The sequence below is a fragment of the Cheilinus undulatus genome, linkage group 17 (genome assembly GCF_018320785.1).
Source record: "Cheilinus undulatus linkage group 17, ASM1832078v1, whole genome shotgun sequence".
NCBI lineage: Eukaryota > Metazoa > Chordata > Actinopteri > Labriformes > Labridae > Cheilinus > Cheilinus undulatus.
Window position 1 is genome coordinate 14,084,353 of NC_054881.1, and position 23,567 is coordinate 14,107,919.

Below are 23,567 nucleotides of genomic sequence, written 5' to 3' on the forward strand. Positions count from 1 at the left end.
TTTTTTTTTTTTTTTTTTTTTTTTAACCTTTATTGTAGGGATCAAGGGATGTTTTCTTTTCATCAGATGTTCTTGATCCCTCCTTGACAATTTATCTACTTTGTCCTTTTGTCACATTTTATACCTTTAAGTTATATAAAGCTAATTAGACATTTGATTAATTTATCAACTAAATATAAATTCCCATAACTAGTTCAGATCCACCACCATGTTTATTTTGCACACCTTAGAAACCAATCCTAATGTGACACTCCCAGGACATTTTTAGTATAGTACAGATATGGTATCTTAGCCACAAAATGTTCTATATAATATATAATGTTATAATAAATCTGCTATTATTCATTTAGTATATATGCTTATTTATAGTTATTTCCCTAAATTTTTTCTGAAACATGTTTTGGTGTAGCTTCCACAGCTCACTTTACAACCCCGTGAGGTCTACAATGGCTTTGATGAAGATTGTATCATCTCTGAGGTACGGGCTCTTGCCTGCCAGTTTAGCCAGCGGGCAGAAGAGCGGGCAGCCGCTGGCGATGTTCATCTCACTGATCGGCCTCTGGAAGGAGGTGGAGGTCACATCAGGGCGGAAAGCGTCGATAATGTGCTCCCTGTTGTTCTGATCCAAGAGCATCAGGGTCACCTTAGAAGAGAAGGGGGGGAACTGTTGGTTTTATGTTTTTAATCAGTCTTTAAATAAGAGGAAAGACTTTTCAATAGTGGTCCTACCTTCTGGCTGAATGGCCATTTGAGCAGAGCGTCACACTGTCCCCTCATGACGACAAAGAACAGCGACAGGTGAGTTCCTCGACCTGTCCCATCGCCATTCAGATATAACCTCAGACACATTTTGTACCCGTATTTGCTCGAGTAAAACGCTGTGAGAAAGAAAAGTAAAATCCAGAATGTAAGCAGAGGCTAAAAATAAGAGTCATGTGAAAACAGAAGACAGAAAAACACTCCCTGAAGAACAACAAGGGCGTAGTGAGGAGAAATTCCCCTCGACTACACGCCAAGAGTAAAGATCATACAAAACACATGAGTCTGGCAAGGACAATCATGACAGCTGCATCAGTTGATTTTTTTTCCCCTTCCTTATCATGTGCTCTTCTTTTGTTTATCAGACCATCATCTTTGTCTTAAAAGTTACACCCTTTTTCTGTCTATTCAGCACATGACAAGAACCATGTACACACAGGTAATCTGAAATGCATGATAGGTAGTGATTATACATTAAATTTTACCTGGAGAGAACATCGCAGGTGCTCTTCCCGCCACAGCGTCCTGCCTGCGTCGTGAGAAATCAGAGATTTTCCAGACAAATATACCGTCGTAGGTGCAGTACTGGAGCTCTCTCACCATCTGTTCTCTCTCAGACAGCTGTAAGTCTCTCATCTGGACCATTCGCTCCAGCTGATTCACTTTGTTAGAGAGGTTTTCTATTTTTTCTTGATCTAAACGATGTTGATGCGTAAAAGCCCCTATCGTCACTGAACTGCGCTCCACTTCTCGGTTCAGTACACAGACGATGTTTTCTAAAGCCTTTACCTGTAAAAAAACACAGAAACAGACTGATTCAGACCCTCATTTAAAACCTGGAAGTACATGAAGCATTTACACACATGCACTCCTGAAAAGTTCCACAAGATTTCAGGCAGCCTGCCCCTGAAATCTTCATAAGTGTTTTATTCACAAATGCACTTTAGATAGAGAAGAGTCTAGCACATTGATGACAGTATTTGTTCTCATCAAATTTATATGTGATTAGACTTATTTGCAGTATCGACAAAAGTGCAGAGGAGGACAGACTGGTGACAGAAAACACAATAAAACTGATTTTTTTTACATGCACAAAGATCACAACTGTCACAGGATATACGCTCCATTACCCCCTCCCACATGTTTGCTGTGAATTTCCTGAATATTTCCTGCAGCATTCCCACATGCACTCATCCTGACGTCATTGGAAATTTGACCAGGGGACAAGCAGGAAGCCCATGTCAAAACAGGGTAAAAAATCAGCAGTATGCATTCACACATGCATCAGGAGTTTTTATGCATGTGCGAACAGAGCAGTATGGGTGTTATGTAATGGTTTGAGTTCTTGTCTCTTCGTTAATGGTGTTTTTGACAAGCACTGTGGCAATATATAAACTATATAATAACCCTACAAAGCCTGGTTGCACAGCCACTATTGTATCATACAGTACAGGAGCATATCAGTGGTCACGAGATGCCTGATGCTACTTCTGACCAGAGAGGCAAACAGGAGCTTGGTTACAGGCATGCATCCATAGCAGAGTGCTGCTTAAACTGACTTCAAGGATGAACATAGCGCCCCCTAGTGACATTGTTCCCCTGTAACTTAGCAACCCAGTTTCAACTGTAAATGCCTGTGTCAACATCTGCCATTTTCTCTGCAGGAAGCACCGATGACCTCTGTTTCAGAGCCCTTCTCACCAGTTTTTATCTTTTCTAGGATATGAAAGCTGACTTTCGCTTCTCTCGATACTTTCCATCAGGTGCGTTTTAAATAGATCTGTGCACTTAACACTTCCCTTAAAATATCTAATCAAATTCTGATTATTGTTAAATACTTGATTACATGTTGTTAAGTCTCAGAAGTAACAAAACACACCCAGGAGTTTGAACACAAGTCACCTTGTGACTTGTGTTCCTACTTGAAACTAAATTGCTGGGCTACACGGTACTATTACAGAGATAAATATGAGGAAAGTGCATTTAAGTGACTTTGCAGATGGCTGATAAAAACAAGTAAATTACAGTGGCGTTATTTGTGCTTTGTGATTACACAAACACTTTCAGAGAAATGATAGTTTACCTCAGAGGAAAGCATTTGCATTGGAATTTCCTGGTTATGATAAACTGAGTCTCATGTTATGGCTATATGAGGGTTTTGGGGGCATTTTTGCTCTCAGGATGCTGATTGTTAAAAACACTGGACTATGATGGTTTTATATTGAAAATGAATACTACCAGAAGGAAAAACAGCGGCAGTGGACACAGGCCCTAACAGTTACAAAAGATAGATACAAAAGCACTCAACAAATTAAAACCAACCTTTTTGTCTAAGTCCACAGACTGCGCAGAGGCTGCAGCTCCGGCACCCATAGTGACTCCCTCCTCAGGAGACCTGTACAGGCCCAGACCAGAATCCTCCTGCCACTCCCCTGGACTGGGATCAGGACGTGATCGAACCAGGGACAGCACCATCGGCAGCAGCAGACGCAAGTGCTCCATGGTGCTGCTGTGCTCGTGGTCGCTGAGCTTTCCGTTCTCAATCTGAAAAACAGAACAGGAATTTGTGGTCAATAATCTGATGATGGCAGAAACTGAAAACTTTAAGAACAGTACTTGAGTTTAACTTATGGTGAATATTTCATAGATTTCAGAGTGAAAAAGAAGCTGTAATTCTTTAAGTAATGTGATATACTGCATGACTAGTAGAACATTAAATCGATTTACTTTTAGTATTACTGTTCTAAAATAGTGGGCATGAATGTTGGTTTTGATAAATACACAAAACATTTTCTCTCGCAAACAGAAAGCTTTAAGCTCCAGTGAGTAACTGCTGGTTTGTGCTGATTTTGGCACCCCCTGTGGACAAAGCAGTACCTCCAAAATCTTTGCTGATTCAGTCCTGAACATGTGCAGGTGTTATTTCTGTGATTAATTTCATTATTATTTAGTTTCAAAGCCAAAATATCACTAACTCAGAACTTCTGCTGTGGTAAATGTTAACTCAAAGGCTGTGTCTGCCTATCTGACACCTTTCCAAGTTCAGCCCTGAATGATAATGACAAGTAATCAATCTCCTCTCTTGAAATTCTGGAGAAATACACTCATGTACACACCCAATATCTATTCTCTAATCTAATGTCTTCAACAGCTAAAATCCATCAACAGTGTTACAACAAGTACCGCACGGGTGCAGTTTCACACACGCCTAGCAACAAAAACAAGCCCTTTAGATTTGAATTCAAACAATGCGTAATACCCTGATTTGTGGACAAAACCTTGTGACATTGGAAGAGCCACATCCCCTTCACTTGAGTGAAAAATACCTCATGAGAAAAGGTTTGGCAGGATAAGCTTGTGTTGTTCATGCAAACACAGCGATCACAGCATCACAGCATTCTTCATGCTAAACTACGCTACCCTTATTTATTTGTCTCCTGGCTTTGAAGGTCATATTTGCATATTTAAGAGCAGAAATAAACTTCTCATCCTCTTCTATGACATAAAGGTTCACATGAAGATGTAGAGTATGTTGCTTTTTAGTGCCCTGGACTGTGACACTGAAAATTTTCTCATCTCCCTTAGACAATAATATAATATTAACAACAACTAAAAAAAGCATAATATTTAAGCAGATGGGTGTACATACCACAGATTTACAGCCCACTTCACTGAATGGACAGGCACTCTTTGACTTAGCACAGGACTTGATGTGATCACTGAACTGAAAGAAAAAGAAACAGAATAAGTTAAGAGGTTTGGATCGGCTCCCAAAAGGTCATGAACTCAAACGGTAAAGTGAAAGTGTACAGGATTCATAGTAAGACAGAAACTTGGTGCTGTGAAGTTCTGAAGCCCCACATTGTAAAACCATAACAGAGAAGATATTACGCCCTTCAAACTAAAATGGACTGATTCAATCACTTCTGTGACCCTTTGCTTATACAGTAATTATATTATTGTCAACATATTTTTCAGCTCTGAGCAGGACCATTTTTTTAAGTTTATTTTGGGCATTTTTGTGCCTTTATTTGATAGAGGAGGATAGTGGATAGAACCGGAAACAGGGACGAGAGCGGGGGAGAGGCGTGCGGTAAAGGGCCTCAGGCTGGATTCGAACACGGGCTGTCCACGCACATAGGGCACGCCTTAAATCACTCGGCCACCTGTGCCCCTGAGCAGGGCCATTTTGGGAGGAATGTGCCTATAAAATTTCCTTTTAGTTTAATCGAAATATAAATCCAAATTATTCAACTGGTTTAAATGCAGAGAACAATCAGAAATACATCAAAAAAGAGCATGAAAACAGTTCAAATTGCCTGCAACTATCTGTAACAGTTCAGCATATTCTTCAGTACAAAACTTACAACTATTTCAAATGTTGCTGAAACGTGTGGCACGTTACAAATATCAAATTGGGTTTCTAATCAGGTTAACATTTACAGCGCTAACACAGTAATCCTTCTAAGTTAAATATCATTATGCCTATGTTGAATGCAAGTTGAGCCAAGGAGTTAAATGTCAGAAAAGCCTACAGAATAATGCCTTTTGTCCACACTACAGGTTTACAAGAGGCAGCAGAGCATCGGAGCTAGTGGTTTCACATAATCCATCTGGGGAGCGCTCCTTGTGCAAAATGCCTTTCAGAGCATACTGCTTTTTTTCTAGTCAATCTTTGCAATTCCACGGCACACACTTTCCTCCGTCTCTGACGTGTGCCCAAAGTGCCACTCTGTTATGCTTCACTTAAGATACGCATTTAGTGTACTTTCATGGGTGGCTGCGGCCAAAATGCATCAATCTACGCCGAGCAGATCGAACCAAACAGAAGCAATACGTCCCATCCAGTGGTACGAGTTAAAGTCATCAGAGGATAACAGAGGGAACACAATAAAATGGACAGGAGAAGTTGGTTTTTGGACCAAACCAAATCTCTTTTGTAGAAAATATAAATCTCTTGATAACATTATGCAATCTCCCAAGAAGAAAAAAAAGACAACTATTAAAATGAAAAGCAAATCCCCCTCAGAAAGGAAAAGTAATCTGTTGTTTACATGCTACTCTCATGTTGGACTCGTTTTCGTGCGATCTTGTGATTCCGACGTGAACTTGTTCTGCTACTGCGATCTTGTGATCTCTCTTCTCCAGCTGCTCAGAACAGAGCTATGCTCTACTGCGCTCCAAAAACGGATCCAGTGGGCTCAGGGGTCGGTCGAGGTAAAACCGCTGCTCGCACCAACGCTGTGAAGACGCAGTATGTGGAATTTGCCAGTTAGACACAACATTCAACCAGCATCGTGGGTCTAACAGTAAGATTAATAGTAAGTAAAGTAACAGTACGACTGGTAATTCTGGTGTCTACAAGACTAGTGGCGATGTTTAGCTGTTTCGTCTTCCAATCATACACATTTCTACATTTAGTTAGGCTTCATAATGAAGCATATGCTACAAATGCCACATGTAGCATTGACCTGTGTCCATTAAGAGCTTCTTTGTGCTGGCAGCTTCTATTCAAATATAAAACCATAAAAAACACATCACACATCTATTTTATGAGACAGGTGTGTAGGAGGGGAATGTGTCCATCAAAAATTTCAGGTAATGCCTGCACACTGTCCAACTTTAGAAAAAGTCACTTATTTGTCAGTTTTAGATCTTAGACGGTTTGACAGTTTGTAGTGCTTTTGACACTAGACCTTCATCAGTTTTACCAAAGACATTGCAAAAAATTTTATAAAAGATAAACAGTGGGAAGTGGCTTACCTGGGAATTTTTAAAACAAAAACCATCAAATTTGGAGCTTTTAAGGCTACCTCTTTAGCGCAGAAATGTCCTGGGTGTTAGCTGTTTTTTGTTGCTGCACTCACAGCTATCTCAGTAGAAAATAGCTTAACTATGTGAGCATTTACACACACTTCAATGCCACTTTTCCCACACCAGTCAATCAAAATCATGAAGGGGTTGGACTTAAGCTACTATTCTGTCAACAACAATGGTGGTCAAGATGCTAATATAAACCTTAGGTACAAGTTTCAGGTCTAAGGCTGCTGCTTATGTCATGAAATGTTTCTGTTTCACTGTTTCTGAGTTGTGAAATTTTATTGAATACCAGCTATTAAGAATATGGAGCAATATCCTTAAGCAAAAAAAGGTGCCATTAATCAGTTTTCATAAGCTGGCAGCTGTAAATGTCAGTGATGGTGCTCTGAAACTGAGGTCTTGAGTGCTGCAAGTGAAAAAACGGCTGCTAATGGACACAGGCTCTTAGTGTATTCTTGGTCTCTGCTTAAATGCAGTACAACAAAAGATCATTTTTCTCAAACCAAAAATTTCCAAGCACTGAAAAGTTGAATCATCTAAAACTACACAATCATCGAGGAGTAATTAAGGGAGAAGTTCAAACCTTTTCTCGTGGGATCTTCTTCTTGCCACAGTCTTTGCATTGTAAAGGAAACTTCACACATATCTCGTCATGAGCCTGAAAATATGGCATGAAAAGTCATGAGAATATCCCTCTGTATCCATTTAACACAACATGGTAATGCTTTCCACAAGTTAGGCCTCTCACCTTGATGTCTTTAAAGTTGAAGGTCATTTTACAGTATTTACAGTTGAGCATTCGGGCCTCACACTCCCTCTCATTGTGCCTGTCCCTCTCCGAACGTAGGATGAAGGTTTGGCAGGCCTCGCACAGAACCCGCTCGAATTCACAGTGACCTTCATGCTGACTCTAAACATAAAGGAGATTTATTGTTATTGAAATATTATCACTTCCTGCCTCCTTATTGAGCCAGGTATGTACTGTGTTTAGAGAGTTATTTTGCTTTAACCATGTTATCTACACAGTCAATCATTAAAACTGTCACATAAGAGCCTCAAACCTTTTGTCAGAGTGAAATGAAGCTGGCACACACCCTTTTTGGATCATTAAAAATAAAACTTACAGACACACCTTAACGTAAATTCAGTTGTGGTTCATGTTGTTCTGACAGTTGAAATGTAGAAAAACCAGCTGCTTTTTTTTACACAACCCATAAAAGATTATGTCTGGTCCATAAAAGTAGTTTGAAAAAAAGGTGCAATTATTTTATTGTCAAAGGGGCCGAGAAACTATATAACTAAAGATGTCTTAAAAATGTTTTTGTTTTCCTGTAATCCATTATGAGGATTAAAAATTTAACCCTTGAATAATAAGACTGCAGGAACATAATATATTTAAGAACATATTAAAGCTCCTGTGACAAACTTGCATTCTGTGTTGATTTTGGAGCACCCTGTGGAAAAATTTGTGCCTTTTACTGCTTATATATTTTGTCCTGTGCATATCTAAGTTGTTAAACAACCCCCCCCCCCCACAATCGCTTCAGACATTAAAAATAACTACGTAGATAAAGTCCATACATAGGCCAAATAGTCTTGTTTGCTTTTTAAAGGCCATAAACACGCCTCAGTGTTATTGGTCTGTTTCATAACTACATAAAAACCCCAACACAGGAGCTTTAAAGAGAGAACCATGAAAAATGTCAAAGAGTCTGATCAGGACAGAAATATTTTGTAATTAATTATGTGAGAAAAAGGTCCTCTGTGTATTATTACAGCTGGGGGGTTGTCATGTTTTAAAAAATACCGGGAAATAAAATAGGCAGAGTCTGATGAGGGGTGTGGTTCAGGAAGTTGGTCACTCTCCTAAACTGATTATGGTTTATCAGCAGCACGCGAGACTGAAGCCACCAAAGCAGGAACTAAAGGTAGGCTGGCCTGTTTTGTTGTTTGTCTGCTCTATTTTCTAGCACACTGCACCGCAAATGTAAAGCTGTATAATCAAATCTTTACACAAATCATCTTCATCTGCCTTCGAGTGACACATGTGCCATTAACACAACACTCAGACACCTCGTTTAGTCTGTTTTTCCAGTTCTTTATTAACTAGCTGTGTGGTAATGTCTACATAACAACAACACGGATCATTTAAAAACAAAGACTGCAACAGAGGTGACCTTCAACACGAATATGTGGGTGCAACAAACAGCAAAGCGATTAATTACAGACACCACCGTCTCTGACAGCACATTTTAGTTCACCAGAATTTAAGAACCACAATTTCCAAATAGCTTGTGTGTTTCATTTCTATGTATTCTGTCTGAACACCCTTGTAACATTTTGATGAGCTGACATACATGTGGTGGCATGTAGTTCAACCATGGATAGAACTCACCGAACCTGCTCAGGACATTTTAAGTGAAAAGGTTCTAGCCCCGCGCTCAGATGTTCAAAAACATGTTCAAAAACACACCCATTCAAACACAAAAGTACAGACAGCTTTTACGATTCTTTTATGTGATCATATAGAACCACGGTCGCTTTGACGGTCATAAATGGATGAACCAGTTTCTGCTTTATGCTTAAACAGCCAGTGTAAAGCTAGAATTTCCCCTCCAACCAAATAAACCTTAACCTCAAAGTAGTTTCATTTTCATGTATTGGTCAACAAAGGATAAACCCTCTTACAAGGCTTTTGTTGAAAATTTGATAGGGTACTTTCTATTTGGATGTTTTAAAAAAGAAACTTAAGAACCATATTCTTGAGGTGGCTTTAAATTCTTAGTAATTTTACAGCCTCAGTTTTCAACATTTATTTTTAAAAGTTTGACTGCCAGTATTTGTTTTTGTTCATTTTTTTCCAGATTAAATCCATTTTAGGGCTTTCAAAGGATCAAAAGACAAATAGTGATGAATCTGAGAAGTTTTGTGGTTAATTGAGATTTTTGAAATTCCACTTTATTGTATTTCATACTGTTTTTGTTTAATTTTTAGAATTTTGTACCGTCTTAAACTAAGGGTTTTAGACTCATTGTTTGGATAAAGACATGCTTTTTTTTTTCAAAAAAATAATAACCTTCAGGTAATGGATGCACAGTATTATCAACATGATATCGGTAACAGCAGATTAAAACAATTATGACACAATTTTTATAATTTTTATATCTGGCAGTTGGCAAATTATTAGTATCAGCATTTTATTTTCTGATTTCCTGCTTCTACTATGTTGCTCTGTGCCATTTCTCATGCTGATAGAGCTATGCCTACATTTTTTTTTTTCATAAATTTTACTTTTTCCAAAGTAAGTATACTTTAGAGCATCATAATACATGTATGCTGGTTCCAAATATCAGTAATTGGTCTCATGAACTTCTAATAATCAGTATTGGCGCTGAAATATCAATAACAGTTGACCCTTACAATGCTCTAATGCTAATGGACCTTAATTGAACCCAATTAATGCATTAACACTGACATTTATTCTATTGATTGCTAAAATGTTACTTTTTAACAGTTTTAAAAAAGATTTTAACACTTTTCTTGTTTCCTCTTCTAAAATTTAATCTAACACCAACAGCTCTCCTTGTTATTTCATGTCTGTCTGCTCTTTTGTGAGTGTTACGCATGGCAGGTGATGTGTACATAGATAAGACTAGAAAAAGAAACTACCTTAAAGCCTACTTTTGCTAGCAAATACTGTACCATTTGAACCTTGGGCAAAAAGTAAAACAGAAAAAAAAAGCGACTTAATACAGCTGCTTCAAACTAGGCACGGTTGCTGAGTTCTAGAGTTAAGATCTAGCCCTGAAGCTGTCAAACTAATCTGGTGTCAAATGGTTTTTCATGGACTGGTGCTTCCCCACACAGAGTTGTTTTTGTAATGCTGGTAAACGTGGGGACTTTCCAGTCTGCAGTTAGTTTCACTTCCTGATTCTTTGTAGCCACACTCAGTCCTGCGCACAGTACGAGCACACAGCTTAACCACAGTGCGAGCAGACGCCATAGAAGGGAAAGGAGCATGCACAAAAGAATGCACAACATGAGATGGTATACTCTGAGTAGGTACTAGTTCTTAGAAAGATAAAGATATGCTGACAGTACTATCTTGGGTTTGGGACATTTTTAACTTGGGCAAATGAGGCGTGCAAAAAGGAAACAGAAAGGAGACACTGAAGCAGTAAACACCCCCACAGTGTCTCAAAGGAAGCTGAAATTAATACTCTACCTCATACTCTTTAATTGAGCCGGTCCAACTGCAGCCTTGGTTCAAACATCTTGCAGGCAGACTTGCTATCTCTCTACCTGCTGCATTGTCTGGAAACGCCTGGTGGGCGAACAAAGAACCAACATAAATGAACTCATTCAGCTATAGCAGACAAAAAGAAACACTGTCTGGGGAGAAGGGAAACTCCCAGGAGACACATTGAGGTCATACTTGTTCTTCTGGGACTGAGTGGGATGCAGGTTACAAGGAAATGTGTCAAAGCTACATTGTTGTCTGGATACTTTTAAACTTACCTCATTGCTATTTAGAATGGACATGGGCTCCTCATAAATTTCCTCCTGGCGACATGCTTCACATGGTTTTGGCCCAGAACTGATAAACAAAGCAGTTTCATGATTTTAGAGTGAAAGATAAAAGCTGGTTGATGCTTACAGTCAGCAACCATGTCCTGTTGACTAATACAGACCGCGTGGTAATTAGATGAATCACTGGCACTAAACAGATGCTGCAATTCATGAGGCAAATGCATTTAAAGGTTAAGCAAAAAAATCGATAAAATAGCACTATAAGATACTGATAGGTCAGTAACAAGACACACAAAGTGGGCATAAGAACTGGTTATAAACACAATGAATTCTCCTGAGTGTTATTTATGTCAAGTGAAATCACCCTAAGAAACCGTGGTTTCACATGTGGTTTGTTTGAACTTCAGAGTGAAATTCTACAGAAAAACTTAAATTTTAAAGCTCGATTTACACTCTTGCATCACTCTACAACATAGCGACCTACGTCATTGTGAGCACAATATATTAGAGCGTAGGAGTCTGCTTAGCTCTGCAGTTCCTCATTATAACCAACAGATGTCAGAATGATTTCTATGCTAGTTAAATCATGAGTTCTGGTTCAAACATATTCTCTTTCTGCTTGTGTACAGGTAGCCATGGCAGCTGAAACCAAGCGTATTATGTTGAGGTTGGAAATGATAAATATTTAGCATCAGCCGAGACATAAGAGGAAATTGAATGTACCGCTGCTGAATCATGGGGGGATTTTATGTGCTTGTTTAACCGCTCAGAGACGAGGAAATGGACTTGCGACAATTTTGAATCTTGGCAATGAAATTGGAGGGAGACTGGAAATCATTTACAGCATGTATTTTAGGGCTTTCATGCTGTTTTTCAGACTCAACAGTGGATAGCGTTGAAAACTGGGGAGAGAGAAAGAGGGGAATTATGTGCAGGAAAGGGGCTGGATTTGAAACCAGGGCACCTGTTTTGAGGATAAAAGCCTGGGTGGCATCGACATAACTGCTAGGCTATTGATAAGAGCAGCCCAACATCACTTTCTACTCTCTGGAGTGACCACGCTTCTACTTGGATGAAAACGAGCCAAGAGACTGAATGACAGTAGATTAGAAAACACCATTGTGTTGTGTTTCTTGCTTCAGAACCCCCCACCACCACCACCATTTACAACATTTTTTAAACCTCAAATGACAAAAGAGAGTAAAGGAAGAGCTCTGTGGCTTTGGCTGAGTCTAGTGAGCAGCAATATGGTCAAATGTAGACGCGCCATTGTGTTCCTAAGACTTTACAGCTCCGGCTGTCATAGAGTGATCGCTGGCTCACTGATTCTTCATACATTTACTAACACATTAATGACATTTTAAAACTCAGACCCAAATCATCAAACACAGTTGGAATAAACATACAGTAAAGTCTATAATAGTTCATAAGATCTTTGGCCACGTGATGGGCTCATTTGTCCAGTCTGATGAAGAGTCTGACGAGACACTCACCTAAACTATAAGTTTGTTTATTTCGTAATTTAATGACGACATCCTTATTCAGAAAAGTCATAACTTTTTTTAACTCACTGGCAATTGGATTTTCTGATCCCAATAGTTGTTAAACTGTACGATTTTGGTATATCAAGCTTTTAAACCCCTAGGGGATCAATCGCCATCTCTCCCATTAGCCACCATTCTTTTAAGTGAAATGTTTTCATTCTGTGTCGGTCAGTGGATGTCAGTCTACATATGTAGGCCTCTGGGTAGGTACAGGGCTATGCAAACCTATGGCTTATGCTACAGCATAGATTTGATGCAGAAATATAAATCAGGCTTTATTATTTACATGAAGAAAGAGTAATTCCCAAGTCCATTTGCTAATGGGACTAGTTGATATATAGCAAAATGAAACCACAGTAAATAAAGTGCATATTATGTAGACTTACTTTAATAGAAGTAATTCAAAAGAGTCATGTTCTTAGTATAATGCCTGTTGACTTGTCCATTATCAGGAATTTATGAATGGCATCGCAACCAGAACATTCATAAATACATGATAACTGACAACTCATCAAAGGGCAATATTCCTCTTATACCATGGTCACGTACTGAAGAAAAACTAGCCAATTAAATATGTTTTTACACCGTTTGAAAATAAAAGGCATCTACTGTTGGCTGAACCATTATCATGCCTTAAGATTTAACTGCAGTAGAAATGTAGTTCATACTCCAGTTAATATAACATGTCTTGGCTGTGACTTAGCAAAGATGACATTTCTGTTTGGGCTAGTGAGTGCTTTCCATTAGAGCGCCCCCCACTGACCAGCTGGGTCACAAACCCTGTTCTGCCTCAAAGTTTCTCTGTTTTATAGTTTGGTCCCATTGTTATTTCAGATTTTCCATTTTTTTCAGAGTATTTTCCTTTAGTTATTTGATGAAAAAATAAAGGAGGTAACTTGACAGTACTCTGGACAAATGCAGCTCCAGCTGAGTTCAATGAATTAGCAGTGTAAAAGAGGAACAGCCAGAAGAAACAAAACAAAACAAAACAAACAGGATTCACTAGACTGTCTTTACAATGAGTGTCTGCTTGGAACCAACACTCAGTTCTGTTCTTCTGTGGATTTTATTGACTTTTTGGTAAGTAAAAGGTGCTTTTCGTTTTGTAGAAAGGGTAGAACTACTTTCTGAGCAGACTCTGGCTCCAGATGACATCTTGCAAAATGTTGTCGCTCAGTGAGTAGGTTATTTTGATTTGATTTTAGTACAACTAGAGAAGGTGATGATGCATGGTCCAGTAATGCTATCACTATACTAGCCAGACCAAAAAACACGAGCTTTATTAGGCAGAATTCTGCAGAAGCACTGTGAAAAGTATCACCATTTGCATTTGCACTTATCAACTATTGGTGTCCCACTGTGCAGTTTTGGTGATGGCGTAACAGGTGGAAATAATCCGCCTTGAACTGGTAATGTATTAGTGGCTATTGCTTAGCATTGGTGTGAAGTTGACATGAACTGATGGCAAGCTCTAGCTAACCAACCATGTAATTTTTTCCAAATCAGTGTTGCAAGTATTGGGCCTTAGTCAGGTTAGCGAGTGTGATCACAAGGCACAACTGCTCCATGATCAACTTTATTAGCAAGCGGGTATCCATCTTGGAACTTGTATATCACAAGCGCTATCTTGTGGTGCTTTATGATAATAAAGGACTATACTGATTGTTTCAAATAACTTTTTTTCACTTTAAAGTTTCTTTTTCTTCAGCTAAGTCACTGCCATCAGGGTCTTTACACCCTTACATGCAAGCTTCGACTTTATCTGTGTTGATTTGTACTTAAGGTACACAGCACATTAATTTTAAGATGTGAACTGACAGGCTCGTCTTAACTTTCTTTAGAGAATCTATTGTCTCACAGCCAAACAGAAAAGATTTTTCACCTGGACCATGGTATATAAAGGTATAATTGCCTGTATCGCCACCTCATGCTTAATGATAGCCACATGGTATGATTAAGCATGAAGTCACACACCAATGAATGATCACAGAACAAACAGTGAGTTGGCAATAAGACAACAGATAAGGAAAAGATGGACACCTGAGAATGAGTCAGCAGGGTCAAAATCCTTGTGATTCACTAACTGGAGTTAAAGATCCAGTCATGTGAGGATGAATGACCAAAGAGGAATTGATCTTGGGTGCAAGAAATCCCCAGAGGCGAGCAGGGATAGGTACACATGATGTGCTGAACTGAAGCATGTCCAGTAAGAGGGTAAGCATTAAGGTGCAGGCAGGGTAAGGGTTTGCATTTCACACGTTTGTGGGTGGTCTCAGGACCTCCAGTGTACCTGGTGAGCTGCTTGAAGCAGTGTACACAGAAGCGGTGGCCGCACTGAGCCTGGACAGGCTTCCTCAGGACCTGGAGACACTGCTGACATTTGTATTTATTCTCCATGGGCACTGACAGCACACTGAGGGGGATCCCTGGTAAAGAGTTGGGACATTCCAACGAGATTCGAGCCATTCTTCTCCATCAATCTGCTGCTAAATCCTGTAAATGAATAACACACAAAGCAGCTCTTAGCAGCCAAGTAAACCTTGTCAAAGCTAGACTGCACTTATGCAATAAAAAACAGTACACACTTAGGTCAGGGTGTTTAAAGTTGCATCTGACACAGCAGGGTTTTACCTATCAGATGCATCAGCACATGGAAAATTCAGAAGCTACCACAGCTGCTAAATGAGCACTTTTTAAGCCTTGACGCTTGTCATTGTGTGGAAAGGATGATTAATCATTGTGAAGATATGAGGGGCTTAACCGTGTTACCTATGACCTCAAACACGTTTTACATGTCACAAGGAAATGATGCAGGTTCACCACATAGCTTTGAATATATTTTAATAATATGCAAAACTACTAAGGCTTCAACAGAGCCTGTATGTAACTGAAAAAAGCAGGGTAAACCCAAGATGAACTAAGCGCTCCAGAAACAAACTCTGTTCTGCAAAACTGTTCTGAGAAGAAATTCCACGAAACCCTATCAGCATGTTGTGTCAACGGCAAAACAGATAGTAAGATAAAAGATTGATAGATAAAAGATGAGTGATGACAGCTTTTTCGGATGAGCTGTACTTCAATCTAAACATGGCATAGCTCAGTTATAAAAAATATGATAAGCAGAACTTCTTTTGTAATCCGTAATGAAATGTTTTGACCTACAAGGCTTGGTTTCTGTGAATCAGACCTTCAGCTGCTAACTTCATGTCAAGAAGAAATGTGGAATCAGGAAAACTGACTATACAAGTTAAAAATGGATGAAAACCTTACGACAATACAGCCATCACCACCAAAACACACTGTAGAACTTCTGATTACAGCAGTCACTGAGTGTGATTGACACAGATTGGACAAAGTTCTGATATTTCAGCATTTTTGCTCAAGGAAACAGTTTTATCTCTCTAAAAGTCATGACAGTCCAATGGTTTGAACTGCATTTTATTGCACTTTAATTAATGCATGTCTATTGCGTAAAGTGTTGTTATTTCAGAAGGTTGCTTTTGGCTCCACCTGGTGTTAACCTTAGCGTTTTCTCCAGGATGACTCTGCACTTGGGCGGTAAATATGACTGTCTAACCTTCTGGCATTCTGATATTTTTGCATTACTGCTTTTTTCGTTAGTATTCATAAGCAGAACATTTCTTAAAGATGCTCCAAAAGCATCACTTGCCTTTTTATCATGTTTTACTCGACATACTGCAGTCATAGCAGGTGAGCTGCACGTGTGAAGGTATATTATTGATAAGACGCAGAATCGTAACCATTGTCCAAGAGTGCAGGAGTACAGGATGATATTGGCAGCAAGAAGCTGATAAAAACATTGAAACAATAACATTCAATGCTCTGTTTTTAACATGAGATGTGGCATCTCCATTGGTGCATTTAGGGACATAGATGTCTAGCTATCCGATGCAATTGGCGATTACATATAAATATTAGTTTAAAAACACACAGGAAGCATACTTGGGTGACCCACTGAAGCGTTATGTGTGGGGTATTTTGTACATTGTGCTGTGGACAAAATAAATGAGTACAACAGAGTGCTTAACATATTTTTCCAAAAGTATCTGTTCTTACATGAAATATAAGATTTAAGACACTTAGTTCAAATCTTAACTTGCTTTGGTGCCATCTAGTGGAAAAATGAAGAATGACACTTGGGGGAAATAAGGCAGTGATCGCCAGTTGCGTCTACATGAGGAACAGTAAGAAAACCATTGCATTAATTACAGAAGTCAAAGAAGTATTGTAGCCCTGCACGCCCGATAGACTGTTCCACATAGCCATGGTTTCACACCCATCTGGAAAACACTCAAGAGACTGATTGGGCAGATGTTCATTACAAGCCAATCAGAGCGACAAGAACTAATGGGCAGCTCATGTTGTAACCTGAGCTTGACGGGGAGGTGCTGCTGTAGTTAAAAACTTTGGAGCTTGTTGGTGCACAAAACTCATGCTGATGCTCATAGGGAGAAGTGCAAAAAAAACCAAACAAACATCTATACTAAAAGAAGTTTTAGTATGGCTCTTTGCTCTTGTTTCAATAAAGAAGTCTGGTCCAGTTCTGATAAAACTACTGATAAACTATAGCTACATCCGAGCTTATTGCTACACTGGCAGCGGCTATTGCTGTTGGCTTCCAGTACAACTAAACCCCACTCGTAGATACCACCTTGTTCTCCTTAAATGACGCTGATTGATCAGGTCTGATTTGCAAGGTTATATAACCGAGTCCTGGTTGTATGAAAAGCAACTCAGACAACCAGAGAACATCGCTCTCTCTCCCCCTGCTAAATGTGGGATGTCACTGGACTCTTCTTAGGAAACCTGGACTAACAGGTAAGTGAAGGGTAGCTAGGTGAGAATCAGTCACAGAAGGGGTCATTCCCTCTGGTAGATACCGGTAAGAACTAAAACTAAACCATAACAATCCTTCAACATGTTCCTGGGTCATATTATCAAAAAAAAGTGGCTACCAAATAGTTGGAGTAACCTTGTCCATGACCATAAAAATTCCAGTTGGCATGGAAAGTTTTCCTATCACAAAGATGTACATTTTGGCCAAAAAAATACAACAAAATCTGGGCATTTTAAGCAAATATAAAGCTGGTTCCTCCAAGCATTCCTTCAACATTGAGTTCCCAATAATGAAAAATCAATAAGTTAGTCTTTATCAGAATAGTACCAATTCATAACCTATGTTATTTCAAGGCAAAAAGGGCATATCTAGACAATACTCTTTGTTGTATAATTTACAGGGACCCAACATCAATCCACCAAAGACAAAGACATAAAAAATATTCTGTGACTCTGACCTCTTCAGTTATAAAACAAAATGAAAGTTACATTATGGCACAAAGGTTAACTTTTTTATATGCATGATGATGGATAAATACAATCTCTCTTGGCAAAGTTACAGTTAGGGCAACGGCTGTACTTTCCTACCAGCTGTAGACGCCTCGTTATCAACCCATCTATGCAAATATTGGTTCAGTTTCAGGGTGTTTTGTGGGTGTCCACCTTAAAGTCAACACCATAATCATTAGATGATAAAATTTATTAGTTTTATTATGAATGTAGCAGGTTAAATGTCGTGTTCAAGCTCCCACAAGTTGTGGCTGTAGCTCCAGTTAGAGGGCTTCCTCTCACAGCTCTGGATTTACACCAGTCAGGTAGATGATGGCATCTCTAAGGAGTAGTGCAGGTAAACTGGCATATAACACTCAGCCTTTGCAAGAGGACATTAACCTCCAAGGAGGGCTAAAGGGTGGCAATGCTAGCGCTGCTAACGTAGCCACGCTTGTTTACCTGCAGAGTAGTGCATGTTGCAAACTGCCACAGACTTCAGCAGTTTAAATAGCTGTAAACAGAGTTACTAAAGAATGTAATGGACTGTTTCTGAAAAAAGTCAACTGTCTGGGTTTGAGAGTGTTGGCTGTATCAAATAAATTGTGCTCAGTCTTAGCAGTTTAATGAGTGTTTTCTCACCTTATAGGTAACCTAAGCTCAGCAGACTGTTGCTGCCATAGCTTATGAACGGTGGAGCTTGTTTGTGGATAAAACTCATGACGAGGCCGGTCAGGAGAAGTGCAAAAACATCCTCTTTGCCAAGAGAAGCTTTCAGTGTTGCCCTTTGATCTTGTTTGAATAAAAAAGTGCCATTGTTTAAGCCATTATTATCAGCTTCCAGTACAACTAAACCCTGCCTGTAGCTACGCCTCATTCTTCTAATATGACAGCTTAAGTCAGTTTTCAGACTGGGCACAATTGTTTCAGAATGCAGCTTAGCAAGATGGATTTGTCCAACGACAGACATGGCATCTTGCTAATGCATGCGCTTTGCAAGGTTAGCAGGATACAATAGATGTGTTGTCTTCAAGACACTAACGACAATCTCTACCTGTACTCTGCTGCTAGGAGGATGATATTGCACATATATGGCGGGTGCTGAATAGATTGGAAACCCCTTAGAATTTCCTTTGTAAATCTACTTGGTGGCAACTATGCTATTTGGGCTGATTGCACCCTTTCTCCCATGCACTGTGCCCAAATCTACATGAATCGTGCCCCAGACCCCCTCTTGAAGTGGACTCAGGCATGGTGCCCAAGTACAAATGTACTCAGATCCAGGCTCTGATCCTGAATGTGAAACCCCCTTAGACTTTCCAACTAGGCTGAATGTAAATTCCTGTTGAATCAACAGGGGAAGAAGTTGCTTGGAACATCCTGAATACAAATCAGACAAAAACAGCCGTGTCTATAATTTACAGTCTAAATTCAAACACCAGCCTCAAGCTTGTGCCCTATAAAAGTGTCTCAACTATAAATGCACACCCTAAAGCAGCAGACTTCATGATTAATTACTGAAAAGCCCCCAATGGAAAAGAAGTAGGATGTATTCCTCCCATAAACCAGCAGATGTCGTCATACATATATTGACTTATTCCTATACACGCCCAGAGCAGTTGCTCCTTTGATAAATAAGTCACAACACAGCTGCAAGAATCTGCTTTACTGCTGTTTGCAAAGTAAAGGTGCAATCCATGAAAAACTGAATTTAAGCAAGGGTCTGAGGAAACTCTGGAAATGGTATGAACACACTGCAGCTTTGCGTGACTGGTGCAATCTTTGACATCTGTACTCTCTTCTGTGATAGGCAGATGGGCAAAAACATGCAGTTTATCATGTTTCAACTTTATAGATGCACGCCAAATAGCTTCAACCTATTTTGTCTCCACCTGTTAACTGCCGAGTCTCAAAAGAACAAATTAACTTTCTAATTAAATGAATGTCAAACTAAGTCTGTCTATCTCTGCCTGTTTAACCTTCACATTTATTCAACCCATGTTTGGTTACAAAACACACCACTTATCCCCTACACATCTACTGTGAAAGTTTCACAGCAATATTAAAACTCAGTTCTGCAAACTTCAGTTGTTTTGAATAATGCAGACAAATGCAGGTTTGCTCATTTTTTCCTGGTTATGACCTCAAAGAAATTTTTGCTGACAGTGCATCCATGAAAATCCTCTTTTTGGTTTACATTATCTTGAATGAACTAGAGCTCTTCATGAAATACAAGAATGCTACTCAAGTTTACACAACTGGAGTATAAATTTCTGTTAGAACAAATATGTTAGAAAGATATCTAATTCAAAGCCACAAAAGGAGGAATTTCGTAATATCTTGCATGATTATCAGTCTGCATAGAACGAGTCAAAATGAAAATCCCATGATACTTAATAAGCCTCTCATGCTTATCATGGGGCTGCCACAAAAGAGCATATGACTGGCACTGCAAGAGCAGCCTTTGGTAGAAAAATAAAGCATTCAAGATACAAAAAATAAAAAGCACAGTCACACTTGTGAAAGACATCTCCTGCACTTATGTTATATAATTTCTATTTAACTCAACTTAAATGTTATCCTACAAGACTATTCTAAGTTGAATGTTTGTTGCACACATTTTAAAATCAAATCTAACAGTTTTGAAAAGACATTTTTGCACCATCTAGCGTCAGCACTTTCCCCATTTCATGCCACCAGACAACCTTCTGTTCTCTTCCATTGGCAGTTTTTGAATGAAAAAGCATTAAAATGTTAACTACACAGTGCTCATGTCTCATTCAAATGTCCATCTAAAGTTTTAAACATCTCTGACTTTAGAGTAGAAGGTTTCTCTCTACAGTAGAGAGATGCACAGATTGGAAAAATAAAGGCCAGTCCCAATGATGGAATAAAAATTGAATGGATTTCTGATAAAGATGTAAGCTCATTACATCTTTTGGTGCAAGACTCCCACTGTGCCAACACTTTCTCTCTTTTTTGACCGTGAAATCAGATCAAAGTTTGTCCAGCAGGTGATTTTTTCACGGTTTTTAATGGACTTATGGTAAATGGACTTAAGCTTGTAAGGCCCATTTCTAGTCGTCTGACTACCCATTCCCTCTTAGTCCATTCACTCCACATTCACACACTGATGGCAGAGGTTGCTTTGGAGAACTGGCCAGCAGTATTAGCTAATCCCATTCATACAAATCCAAACCCATTTACACGACACCGACGAAGGAGTGGGAGCATATTCTTACCCAAGGACACATGACACGTGACTGCAGGAGCCAGGGATTGAACCCACAACCCTCTGCCACAAGTGCCATATGTCAGCAAAGTCTTTTACTGCTAATACTATTCTTTCTCATAAGACAATCATGTTACATTAAATAAAGTAATTATATCTCACAATAAGGTTAAAAATTGATACCATAATGGACAATTTCACTCAATTTGACAAAAATGTTTTCAGTGCAGTTCTTTTAACCACTACAGGGCAGTGATTAATCAACTAGTGACATGTTGAGGGCATTTTCTGTCTTTTTAGAGCTTTTTATGGGATTAATACCTTAAAACAATGCACCTGTGTTAAAAGGGATTTTCATGGGTGCTGGTTTAGCTCAGTTGGTAGAGCAGGTACCATCTACAGAGGCTACAGTCCCGGATGTACTGCTCACAGTTGCAGATTTGGTTCCTGTTCCTGTCACTATCTGATAGATGTCTTCCTCCCATATTTCCTCACTCTTTAGCTGTCTAATCAAATAAAGTCAGAAGACCAAAAATTAATCTTGAAGAAAGTTATTTTTCCTACTTGTCCAATATGTAAAAATATCTGAATCAATCTATTTGAATCAAAATCATTTTTCCATTAAAAAAGGAGGGGAAAATATTTTTCATCATTAACTATATAACTTGAAAAATAAAAATGTATTACTTGTATTAATTACATAAAAATAGAAAAGTAATACAGTTACAGTTTTTGCTTTCTAATGTGGAGTAGATGAGTCAGCTGAACATTTCAAAATTTCATTTTTCTAGAACCATGACTAAGAATTACTCAGTATTCTGGTTTCTCAATCCACCCAATATCTCTTCATGATATCTCAAGATGAACCCAGTTTAAAGAGGAAAAAACATCAGTTTCTTGGAAGAAGCCCAAAACCGTTTATCACTTGCACAACATAATTTCCTTGCATTTCTCCAGAGCTTTCTCATACACATCATCTGCATACTGCAAATACCATAAATGACTAAGAGGTTACCACCGAAGAAACACAAATTCAACCTAGATATTGTACAATCATTTCACATGTATGTTTTAAACAAACAGAGAAGAGAAACTCAAAACTAAAACAAGCCAAACCAGTCCCTTAAGCTGTCTTTTGAATAATGAGCCAAGTACAACCAAGCCTCTGTGCTTTAGTTTACTTTGTGTCCACAGAAACCTAAAAAAAAGGCAATTAATAATCCAGAACAAACATCATTAAACGTGGGGATCTGGCATAAGAAACAAATGCTGGTCTTCTTTTGAAGTCAGCATAATCCACAGTTTTAAAAGCAATATGTAAACACAGCTGATTGTTAGCTGAGTGGTTGTTGAAAATGGAGTTGAAAAAGTCAGAAATAAGTCATAAAGTCAGCCCTAACTACAGACTCAAATACACTGTAAAGACTGATCTAAAATGTTTGACAAGTCTCATCTGCCATTAGTAGATAAAATCTTACTTATGACAGAATTAGCACTAACACCAAGAGGTAAGAAGTCACTCTCAAACAATTAAACTACAACCAAACTAGATTCATCCAAAGGTCGGCAGTCTGGATCCAATAGAATTACTACAGCCTGTTCTTTCAAGCTAGCAGCTGCTATCTAAAGTAGTAAATACTTCCTGTGCTCGCCATTTTCCTGCTCACGGAACCTGTGATCTTTAACTCAGACCAAAAGGGTCTGGAGTTTGTCCTTCTCTGTGACTCTGGGCTGTAACCAAACTTAAATTTAACTTACCCAAGCTGGTAAAACTGCAGATTCATGTAGTACATGTACACTGCCCAGTACTCACTATTCGTATATAGTGTCGTTCCTCCCCTCCCACGTCAGCAATGTGGTACGAAAGGTATAAATACTGCCCGAACTACACTCCAGTCATTTAGCGATGGACATCATTAGGTTATCATCTCATGCGCGGACAACGATTACAGTCAGCATGCTTACTTTAAAAAAAAAAAGATTTATTGAGCCTAAAACCAAGACTTTACACATAATCAGGAAAAATAAACACACTTTTCTTGTTGTTTAGTGTTGAAACGTAAGCTAACCCAACTTTACGTAGCTCGAAAATGCTACGTTTAGCTGTGCTAGGCAAACCCATTTCTATCAAACTGAGTTATTCGTTTGTTATGCACTAAATTTACCGTGCCTAAAGGAAACAAACATAAATTCTAACCTTACTGCAGTCGTAACGTAGAAAAGGAAACTTGTCCGCTACGGCAGGGGAAGGGCAACTCAACCTTTAGCTGTGTTTACTATTTTGTCGGAAATGCGCTTTTTTTATTAAATGAGACAGTCCGGTCTCCTCTCAGCAA

General features: G+C 39.0%; 1 protein-coding gene across 4 annotated transcripts; it reads right to left on the reverse strand.

Annotated features, from left to right (window-relative positions):
- Positions 1-23,551, reverse strand: traf2b (Tnf receptor-associated factor 2b). Of its 4 annotated transcripts, none has more exons than XM_041811702.1 (11): positions 23,429-23,551; positions 14,944-15,146; positions 11,098-11,176; positions 10,805-10,903; positions 7,328-7,489; positions 7,163-7,237; positions 4,409-4,483; positions 3,082-3,303; positions 1,245-1,548; positions 730-878; positions 1-643 (listed from the first exon to the last, which is right to left on the reverse strand). In XM_041811702.1, the coding sequence occupies exons 2-11, from the start codon at positions 15,117-15,119 to the stop codon at positions 425-427; spliced, it is 1,560 nt and encodes a 519-aa protein (XP_041667636.1). In that variant the 5' UTR covers positions 15,120-15,146; positions 23,429-23,551; the 3' UTR covers positions 1-424. The 4 variants fall into 4 exon arrangements, with proteins under 4 accessions (XP_041667636.1, XP_041667639.1, XP_041667638.1 ...); XM_041811705.1 differs by lacking the exon at positions 23,429-23,551 and adding an exon at positions 23,045-23,068; XM_041811704.1 differs by lacking the exon at positions 23,429-23,551 and adding an exon at positions 22,990-23,040.
- Between the last annotated feature and the right edge of the window lie 16 nt (positions 23,552-23,567).